The 10,897-nt window shown below is 35.5% G+C and overlaps 1 protein-coding gene across 1 annotated transcript; it reads right to left on the bottom strand.

The window, feature by feature from the left end:
* Window positions 1-336: 336 nt before the first annotated feature.
* THADA (Thyroid adenoma-associated protein homolog) lies at window positions 337-8,539 on the bottom strand. The gene is made up of 20 exons (XM_089838263.1): window positions 8,216-8,539; window positions 8,037-8,152; window positions 7,729-7,962; window positions 7,402-7,663; window positions 7,129-7,337; window positions 6,443-6,508; window positions 6,243-6,363; window positions 6,115-6,184; window positions 5,734-6,053; window positions 4,790-5,197; window positions 4,602-4,703; window positions 3,919-4,532; window positions 3,467-3,860; window positions 2,713-3,401; window positions 2,281-2,649; window positions 2,146-2,225; window positions 1,568-2,078; window positions 1,265-1,494; window positions 1,076-1,204; window positions 337-1,014 (listed from the first exon to the last, which is right to left on the bottom strand). The coding sequence occupies exons 1-20, from the start codon at window positions 8,315-8,317 to the stop codon at window positions 389-391; spliced, it is 5,652 nt and encodes a 1,883-aa protein (XP_089694389.1). The 5' UTR covers window positions 8,318-8,539; the 3' UTR covers window positions 337-388.
* Window positions 8,540-10,897: the final 2,358 nt, after the last annotated feature.

The following is a 10,897-nucleotide window of genomic DNA, read 5'->3' on the forward strand; positions in this document are numbered from 1 at the left end:
GTTTTCAAAATACTAAATCCATTTTATCTTGTACTTTTGTAGATAAATATTTTTTTATTTTTTGTTAGTAATTCTGACGACATATGATGATCATTAATAACTTCTCAATAACTTTTAAAGGAAATGTATAAAGGGGTGAAAATTTCTCCTACTAAACGTCAGCCTCCTCCAACACTTACCTTTGAACTTCGTTGGCCGCCATTTTCTTTTCTGGGAGTGTGGAATGGGACTCGAGAGTTTTTGAGTTTGAACTTTGAAGAATCCAATTCAATCATTCTTAACCCACATCCCTTTGTCCTCTCCCCACAATAATTTAGAATAAAATATAGAGTCAGGTTTAATTGAAGAATTATTTTATTGTGACAATTAATTAAGAACTTAAAATATCTCATTTGACAACATGATTCAAAAGGTCGACGATAGAAAAAATAAAAGAATTGGGGTACTTCCATTCATTTAACTTTTGTTTCAATACCATAATAGTTGGAATAAAAGAACTAAAATCGGACACACGTCCTGCAATTACCTTAATTAACAATACACGTTGATAAAGTTTAAGGCTTAATCCATCAACTAAATGACATAAATAAATGTGTGAAAGATCGCAATTTGAAAGATCTTGGACTAAATTATGGCATTCTTCCAAACAATTTTCGATTAATTCCTCTATTACATTCGAATCCTTTCCGTTTAAATTAAAAGCTAAAGGTATCCAAGGTAACTTAAAAAGAGGATATAAGCTTATATCTTCGCTTGTCTCGAGTAAACCCTCAATTTTTTCACAACACAATCGTGTTAATGAAATTTCCTCCAAAAATACGTTCATTTCCCCTTTATCAAAAGGCTGCTCGTCATTTTGTTCATCTGGATTATTTAAATCTAACTCGCACCTTAAACTCCACGCTATTAAAAGGCTTAAACAATAAGGATCTTTACAATATAACACTGTAAAATAATTGATGAGAGAACCCATAGCGTATGATTGTACAGAGGGATAAGGATCTTCAAGATGATCTATAGAACACAAGAGATTTAAAAACTCCACGAAATTACCATCACATTTGCATTTTTTTACCAAATTTATAAACTTTCTTCAATATATTTCCTAATTCAACTGTCAAATTAACAATTCCGTTTCTAATTTCGGGTTCATCATCTTGAAGCAATTTTACAGTAGAATCCCAAAGAGTTAAAGGATAGGCACCTACCATGAACGGTGTTAGAATAATGTCGCCTTTCAGACAGCACTGCTAAGTCTATTTACCTAGTGACGTGTCCACCATTATCGTAGTTACTGTCATCAATGCTTGAGTGACGGCTAAACGTCTCAAACTGCTATTGTCAGGAGACGAGTTATTCAGAATAAACGTCGACCATCTTTCAACTACGCGACAAACATCTTTCGATGGCTCGACCTGATTTCTATGAAAACTGTTGTAAATCTCTAATAAAAGGCAACTGGAGTATAATATCATGGAAACGGCAACATCGTCGCTAAGAAATTAAATTCATTTTCATCTCCATGTACGTCTTTGTAGATGTAGGCATACTAAAAACAAACTCTTACAAGGTGCAGGCCTTAATCTTTTCCAAAATAAGATTCAATTCTTCAATTCGCAAATCCAAAGTTAGTTCCGAATTAAAAGGTACGGGAATTTTGCTCAAAACTAAATAAACATCGGATAAACACCATGGTCTAATTTCTTCAACCGCCGCTAATTGCAATAAAGTTTGGCGCAATTCTAACGATTTCTCCATTTCAATCTTAATAGAATGTTTGTCCTCGGTTGTAGAAATCCAATTAAAGTCTTTGCTGAAAGGCACAAAATCCAGGCTTCGACTTTCCCTGATTTCTTTATCGCAGTCGAACAACCACGTTAAGAAATCCAAGGCGACAACTTGCATCTCGTAGTTATCAATTAGTACCGAGAATACGATTAACTTTTGTATTTGTTCCGTATCCAAATTATCGACCTTTCTTATCAAAATGCTAAGAGTTGATCTAAGCAACCACGCACCACCGGTACCCAAAGTTGTGTTGAGAAAAACGTGGTTTACAAGGAAATCAGCGATTTCCACTAAAGAAATAGAAAACTGTTTAACTATTCATTTAGAAAATACGACGAACTAACAAGAGTTACTAACTAGGAAGTGAAAAATGACAAGCTAATAAATGAATCGCTTCCAAATACGCGCATTTCGTCGCTTCACATTCGTTAATTTCACTGGAAAATTTTCAATTAATATTTCCCCGCAATTAGCGAGAAATAGGGACAATACCTCATAAGCCACGAAGAATTCTTCAACCAATCAGAAACTCTACATTCAATCTTTTTCAATAAAGCCTCGGGCAATATTTCAATGTCTTTGAGTATTGCCAAAACTTGTAAAAGTTTTCCGTGAATTTCGTTTTGCGGAGTTTTAATGGAAGTCAGAGCTTCGAAACATTTTTCCAAATATTGCGGATAATCTTCAACTGGCAATAGCGGCACTAAAGCTTGAGAGGCCAAAACTCTCGTCCACCAAACGGGAGACTTTGTCGCGCATATTTCAACAAATGGTATGAAAAAAGCCAGTTTGACGTACGAACCGCTGCCTTCAACTGGTGAAGGATAAAGACGAGACAGTAACAAAAGTATCGGATGAAGCCTAAAATACACGAAAGACGATGGGCAAACGCCCCCAATGGAAATAATATAGGCCTAAACTTACGCGCTCGAATCCAACATGGACAAATTTTCAGTGGCGATTTTAAGCTCAGACAAAAGAAAATCAAAGAGTTGTGGAAATCTTTGAAAGAACACTCTCCCAGTAAGACAGTTCTTCTTGTGCGGTTCATTCCTGGACCGATTAACCCCAAACACTCGCGTAACGAGTGTAGTAAAGAGTAAAGTAGCCGCGTTACGAATCCCCCAGTTTTCCGATTTAAACCCCAAAATGGCTGACTTAATACCATCGGAAACAAAGGGCATAATATCCTCGCCTAATTGCGCGTCTCTGTATAAGGCTCGCAAAACATTCATGGCGTGAATTCGACTGTTTTCAATCGGTTCCTCATTATCAAATCTTATTTCGGTCAAATTTAAAATTGCGGGAAGGGCTTTCTTAAAACAACGACGATTGGTGGAAGTCGGTTCGCTAACTAACAATGCCTGTACAATAAAGGGAACTCCGGCGCTTCGTCGCGTTGGTCCAGTTGATGTATCATTTTTATTACGATTTTCGGATATCATTTCTATCAAATCATTCAACCACTGTTCGGGTAAATTGTGAAGTTCAGGGTCTTCGCATCTCCATAAACGATAGCAGAGTTTCGTAAACCCAACATAAGCTTGTTCGAAAGCGCCTCGATGTTTGATTTCCGCTAGTTGCTTCGTAAAGTACTTACCAATCTTCAAAAACTAATTGACGAAGGAAGATAAAGGTTTTAAATTGATACGTACTTATTCTCAAGTGCCGTATTTACTTTCTCTGGTTGAATCAATCCTTCAGACGCAACCGAACACTTCTCAGCTACCAAGCCAAGGAGAAGCGAAACCTCTTTATGCGCCCTCCAACTACAAAGCAGCAACATCTGCGCGGTAACTGCTTTAGTCTTTACCAGATCTACTGTCAATCCATCCGAAGATGTTTCATTGATAGACTTATCAGTTGTTACAACGGCTGTAGTAAATCTCCGCCCAATTGCACGTTGAATTGCCGATTGCAAACAACCAATGCTATTTGGGTCAGTGTCCATTGGTAAGTGACCTTCCGGGGAAGCGTTACAAACTACGGGTTGTACAACTAAACCAGCTTCCAAATAATTCCCGATTATTTTCTGCACTAATTCATTCCAAGCTGGATGATTGCAACTATTCCTGTAATAACAATAATTAAAATTTATCATAGTGACGAAAAAATGTCGAAAAAAGTTACAATAAGTCTATATCTTCCATCAATGCACGAATACAAGTCATAACTCCGTAAAGCGGTCCATTGGACGCCGCTTTCAATAAACTCAAACAAGCAACGGCTAATTCTTCTTCCAAACGCATTGACAGAATTTGCAACAGTGAAAATATTCGACTGTGAGGTACATTTTCGAGGTTTTTGGCCGAAACAGAGCAAATACTCGACGCTAAACTTATACACAAATTGGACTTTGAAAGAACCCTCAATATGTAAGCTGCCGTGACTGAATCAGGAGGTCGTGAACTGGACGCGAGATTTAAAGCCATTTCAAGAATTTCTCGAAATATTTCTTCATTTTCTAAACCAAGTTTTTCCAGTGGGACAGAATTCATCAGCTCTAATACGGATTCTTTATTGTTCTCGTATGTATCGCGAAGTAGATCCCACAATGTCCGACTGAAATGTTTGTCCAAGCTAATAGAGAACGGTAGTTCCTTCAAACCACCCGAAACTGAAACTTCCTCTGGGAAAGTTTCGTTTAAAAGAACTAGGAGTTGTAAGGCGGTACAACGACGAGCGAAATTAGATTCAGGACATAAATTTTCAATTAGCGTTTCATTAACGAGTTTGAGAAAGTTCTGAAACAATGAGTAAATCGTGTTAACACGAGCATTAAACCTACGTCAATGGATATGCTCGTGTATTACAATATATTCGACTAAAATGTTATTCCCAAGAATAGCTTGGGAATCATTTTTATCCATTTTTCGTATTTCCATAATGGAATTCAATTTAATCCTGATAAACATCTGAACAATTAAATAAAAACAACACGAAACTGTGAGATAAACTAAACCAACTCAATATGCTTCATTCCTTGTAGGTAATTAATTACCTTCTTAAACAAAGAAACCATTTTTTGCCTGAAAGCCGGCGATTGCACATTAAGATTAAACTTAAGAAAGAATTGCAACAATTCCAATTCACGTTTTTCAAATGGTTCAGTTGTTTTAGGGCTATAGCAAAGTATGCTTAGGCCATCTAACCGAACTTGATCGTCAGTGTGGCGCAAAGCCAACTTAATTGAACTGTACGGCAGACAATTCTTCCATAATTCGGAATTTTGGTTTTTATCATCAATTCCAAATGAATTGAAATTAATTTTCGAACACTTTGCCGTTTTTATGCACGCAATCAAGGCGCAAAGTGATCGTTCCTTATTTTCGTATTTATCAGAAACGAGTTCGGTAATAAAATACTGCAAGCCTTTTGGTTCTATTTGAAGCATTTTGGGTAGAATATACTATGATAATGACGTTATATTAGTGATTTCGGTTTGAACACCGATGAAAATTACTAGTAGAGCCGGGCGAGTACCGCGTTTAGGCAGAAGAAAATGGATTAGGGTATAGAATAGACCATTTTGGATATTACATACTGCGAAACCAACCCACAGGGGCAAGATGGCCCTTGGGGTATGCGCCATAAAGAGACGCCAATGCGTTGGTTTTTCTGTATGTAATTTCCGAAGTGGTCTATTAAGTATCTTCGCCTTTGCCAAACCGTAGTATATTAGAGTACTCGCGAATTGCAGGGAGTTTAAGCCTAAAACTCACGCATATTTGAGCCTCTAGTACCCAGTAACATTACAACAAAAGCGATGTTAGTTAATTACTAGTTAATAAATAAAGTATAATATGAATAATTAGGCCTAATGACAACTGGGCAGTTGGTCGATTTTTAAAATATATAATGAAGACAATTGCGTAATGGAAGTCTGGAACGAGTTACTCAATTTAAACGAGTACTCGCCCAGCCCTTAAAAAAACCAGGACTTACCTGCTGAGTTGAAGATTTTTGGACTTTAGTCCCATAACACATACACTTAATAATGACATCTAACCAAACTTTTTCCCAAATTTCTACATCAACTTCCGAATGATGGGCTTTGCTTATCACAGTAAAAAATTCACTATAGTGAGGAGCTAAACTTAATTCACTCAATGCTATATCAATTTCGTCTAAAATATTTGGTTTTAAAGCTAAAATTGGTCCCGCCCCAAGAACTTCAACTAAATGACATAAGGCTTTATATTTTGCTTTGCAATGGTATGGAAGGTTTAAGAGTTGGTCGCTTAAATCCAATAAGAATTTATCATCTAAAATAAACTTCATTAATAAATCGTCGGGTTCTAATTAAAATTAATTAATTAATCTTACCATCACCGAAACAAACTGAATGAAAACCAACTACATATTTAAAAATATCTTTAGAATGATGTCTTAAACACTAGAATTAAGTATATCTTTAAGAAATGAATAGATCGTTTTGAATCAAAGTTAATTACATCAACTGTATGGTCCCAATTAGCAAAAACATAATTAAGTAGTTGCTTCATTAAAGGGCTTTTAGCTCCATCAAAATATGATTTTAAACCATCAGGCACAATTGGTAGTTTTAATATGTCACTGATAGAAGTTAATTTTAATTAAATTAACTTAAACGATCTAAAACCTATAAAACTAGCTTAAAATGTATATTTCTTACTAAATTCTTTCAGTCCATGTAAGTAAGGTTCTTGAAAAAGATATTAAAACTGCACTTTCTTCATTACTATATAAAATTTTTCTGAATTATTACGATTTAAACTTCATTTGATGATGTTACCATAAGGACATTATCTCTCTCTAAGGGCCCAAGATTCTATGTTACGGTTGAAATGTATGTATGTCCGATTTGGTCAGCCATCCGTCTCATCTCAAGTGGTATAATAATTGTATAGAGGCCGAGCACACTCGCTGCAGAGAAACCCGGCATTGAACATTTTTCCCTCCTTCAAAGATTTCTCACGACAGCTCTTCGTGATTTTTACTAAGCGCGAATTTACCTCTTGTGTCTGAGAGAGCTGGGGGGGGGGGGGTTCTGGAAATTCTCTTACTTATTTTTTCCCCTCAGTCCTTCCTCTATCGCCTACCCGCCTGTTTTAGTTTGATTCCCAACCGCTTGGGAGCGTTATCTCAGAGCTCGCGTCTAGACCACGACCGGCTTAGGATATCGGTCGGTCGTGGCTGATTTTGAAAATTATTTTTCTCTCCCGCGAATTTCACGAAAAATTCGGAAGGAGCCCCTATACAAAATCTACGTCACATCTAGCAGAACTAGATGTTTTTGCTAATAGATGCGCTTGGGCCCTTAGAGAGATGATGTCCTTATGATGTTACTAATTCAATTACCTTAAATCACCTATGCTGTTAAGCTTATTATGGATTTTAAGGCCAACAAATTCACAGTCAGAAGTGACTGTTAATAATTCTTCATTAGATAAGCTAACGAGTAGGCCATTCCATAAGCAAAGTTGGCTAACTTGTGATACATTTCTACTTCCAAATAGAAGACCTAATTCTAAATTTTGTGGCAACTGACACTTAAAACATTCACTATCCTGTAACAGCAATGTTAATCATACAACTATTCTACTGAGGAAATTTAAATTAATTTAATCTTACAATTAATGATGTTATTTTGTCAGTAGCTATATTTCTTATCAAATTGACGTAAGTTATGCCTGAACTAAGTTTACAATTCAGTACAACACAATCTGATTGCAAAAACCAAGTAACAATTGGGAAAAGTTGGACTAAAATGTCTTGTGACATTTTTTCTTCACAAGTACAACTTTCATATTCTTGAAGTGTTAAACTCAGAGCTTTAAGCAATGCTTGACTAACATTAAATATTATTGTTGTTTCTTGAGGATTAGGTATAGGACTATAGATAAAGATTTAGCTTGAGTAAAAATAGTATAGTTTTGAATAATGTAAGTTATGATTTACTTCAATTGATTTTTAAGTTCACTGAGGTTTTTAAAGATGAAACTAAAAGTGGGTGTAAAGTTTGACTTCACTGCATTTTGCCCAACTTTAAAGTTATCCAGACAAGACAGTAAATTATCAGTTTTAAGCTGAAGTTCATTTAAAGAGTAATTTTGCTCTAATGATGATTGAAGCTGACTTGTGAAAATATTCTCAATCTCATTATTTAATGTTAAGTTCAATGTTGTTAACAGCCTATGTATGTTTAAGGAGAATTATTTGCTAGTTATTAAACCTATAAATTAGGGCAGAATAGCTAGCACGCTTACGTCGCTAAAGTTCTTTTTAAAGGGCTTTTAAGCTCAATATTTAAGAATGCCTGAGATAGATTTAAGGTAAGAGATGCAATCTCTTCCTTTGTACAATCATTCAAAAGAATCTCTACCTGTGATTGATTGAGATATTGAGTGAATTCTTAAAAAAACTTACAGTATTAAGAAAACATTACTTGTCTCGTAATTGCCATTTTCTTGTTGAAACATATGGATGATTTATTTGGAAACATATTCCAAATATCTTCGACACTATTAATGCTAATTGACACTGCCATCTTTAAGACTTGGCTCACTTTCCACTCACAAGTTGTAATTTATCCTTATCCAACGGATAATTACAAAATCTACGCTCTTATAACACACATAAACATCCCTAAATAATTAATTATTGAAAAATTTAATTAAAATTGCTTAATTTTCAATGTTTTTCATGAAATGTTAGACCACTGCACGTGACAATTGGGCAACACTATTTTACCCCGAAGTTATTTATGCCGAACTTTTGCCGAATTACCCCAAATTCTAAAATAGTAGATATTCTCCCATGCATCGTCTGCTAAAACATTCTAAATGACTTATGGGCTCCGCCTTCGGCTATTCGGGATAAAATAGTGTCCGTTTCGGCACTTTTCGGCAAAAAAGAGTGGGGTAAAATATAAAAATACCCCACTTAACTACACTTAACAATCGCAATTAAATAAAGTTAATCATTCAAATCCATTTCAGAAACTAAATAAGCCTAACTAAGGTACCCTCTCTTGCCCCAACGACACTTAAAATAATAAATAGGTACTTTTCGGCAAATATCAAAAACTTAACTAAACATTGACATTAATATGAATTGTTTATTGAATCTCAATTTATAATCTAAATCTACTCTGCCGAAACACAATCCATCGTTAATTTAAAATTAAAATAACTTTTAATTGATCTACATATTCCGAGTCTATGAAGAAGCCCGAAATTCCAAAGTTTGGCGTAAAATAGGGTTTTTTCGGCAGGTATTGATTTTCAATTGAACATGCGGACTTTTTCGGACCTTTGCGGACCCATGCGGACCTTTGCGCATGGGTCCGCAAAGGTCCGCATGGGTCCGCAAGGGTCCGATAACATCGGATCGGCCTTATTAAAAATATATTTTTATCAATCGGGGTAGGGACAGATAAAAATAAAGTGGTATTATATTAAAATAAGGCTATTTACCTGATGTTTCAAACTTAAGGAAATTTGCGGTTCTTTTTTATTTGCGGTTCATTTTAATTTGCGGTTCTTTTTTTGCGGTTCATTTTAATTTGCGGTTCACTTTAATTTGCGGTTCTTTTTTTGCTGTTCATTTCAATTTGCGGTTCTTTTTTTGCGGTTCATTTTAATTTGCGGTTCTTTTTTGCGGTTCATTTTAATTTGCGGTTCACTTTAATTTGCGGTTCACTTTAATTTGCGGTTCATTTTAATTTGCGGTTCACTTTAATTTGCGGTTCTTTTTTTGCGGTTCATTTTAATTTGCGGTTCATTTTAATTTGCGGTTCACTTTAAATTGCGGTTTATTTTAATTTGCGGTTTATTTTAATTTGCGGTTATTTTTAATTTGCGGTTCATTTTAATTTGCGGTTCACTTTAGATTGCGGTTTATTTTAATTTGCGGTTATTTTTCATTTGCGGTTCATTTTAATTTGCGGTTCTTTTTTTGCGGTTCATTTTAATTTGCGGTTCTTTTTTTGCGGTTCATTTTAATTTGCGGTTCACTTTAAATTGCGGTTCTTTTTTTGCGGTTCATTTTAATTTGCGGTTCACTTTAATTTGCGGTTCTTTTTTTGCGGTTCATTTTAATTTGCGGTTCATTTTAATTTGCGGTTCACTTTAAATTGCGGTTTATTTTAATTTGCGGTTTATTTTAATTTGCGGTTATTTTTAATTTGCGGTTCACTTTAAATTGCGGTTTATTTTAATTTGCGGTTATTTTTAATTTGCGGTTCATTTTAATTTGCGGTTCATTTTAATTTGTGGTTCATTTTTATTTGCGGTTCATTTTAATTTGCGGTTCACTTTAATTTGCGGTTCACTTTAATTTGCGGTTCCTTTTTTGCGGTTCATTTTAATTTGCGGTTCACTTTAATTTGAGGTTATTTTTTGCGGTTCATTTTAATTTGCGGTTCACTTTAAATTGCGGTTTATTTTAATTTGCGGTTCACTTTAAATTGCGGTTCTTATTTTGCGGTTCATTTTAATTTGCGGTTCTTTTTTTGCGGTTCATTTTAATTTGCGGTTCACTTTAAATTGCGGTTCTTTTTTTGCGGTTCATTTTAATTTGCGGTTCACTTTAATTTGCGGTTCACTTTATAAAGCACAGAAAAATTAAAACATCCCGAAATTTTTATAAAATTGTTCTTTAGTTCTTTATTTTAAAACTAGATGGCGCTGTCGTCTTTTCAACAGAAATAGTGTGTGTTCTTGTTGAAAGGACGTAAAGGTCGTAACTGATGCTACATTCTTATATTAGGATTGTTATTGTTATTGTTATTGTTGAAGGGGGTGACGCGTCGCCGCGTCGAGCACCGATACCAAGGGTATATTGTGCGCCCCGAGCTGGTTAGACTGCGAAGAGTCCTGTCGCCTCGATGAATCGGAGAATCCGATTGGCCGAGACAGTAGAGAACTGGTGAGGTTCCATAGTATGCATATCAAAATGCTCAAACCTCATGGCCGCGAGGTAGTCGCAGCTGCAGAGGATATGGGAGGAGGTTTCCTCTACCTCCCGGCAGAACCTACAGAGTGGGTCATCAACGATACCCAATAAGTGCAGGTGTCTATTCAGCCGGCAGTGTCCAGTGAGGAGACTGGTGACCAGCCTAATTTTG

The sequence above is a fragment of the Phalangium opilio genome, unplaced genomic scaffold, assembly GCF_054372755.1.
Source record: "Phalangium opilio isolate 3A_F unplaced genomic scaffold, DU_Popi_V2 ptg000045l_1, whole genome shotgun sequence".
NCBI classification, from domain to species: Eukaryota; Metazoa; Arthropoda; class Arachnida; order Opiliones; family Phalangiidae; genus Phalangium; species Phalangium opilio.

What these genes read in the sequence shown, in the direction of transcription:
- THADA (XM_089838263.1), bottom strand. Translation starts at nt 8,317, where the DNA reads ATGGCAGTGTCAATTAGCATTAATAGTGTCGAAGATATTTGGAATATG. An exon ending in ACAAAATAACATCATTAATT is followed by an intron (nt 7,338 to 7,401) that starts GTAAGATTAAAT and finishes TTGCTGTTACAG; the next exon opens with GATAGTGAATGTTTTAAGTG. An exon ending in ACATTTTAGTCGAATATATT is followed by an intron (nt 4,533 to 4,601) that starts GTAATACACGAG and finishes TCATTGTTTCAG; the next exon opens with AACTTTCTCAAACTCGTTAA.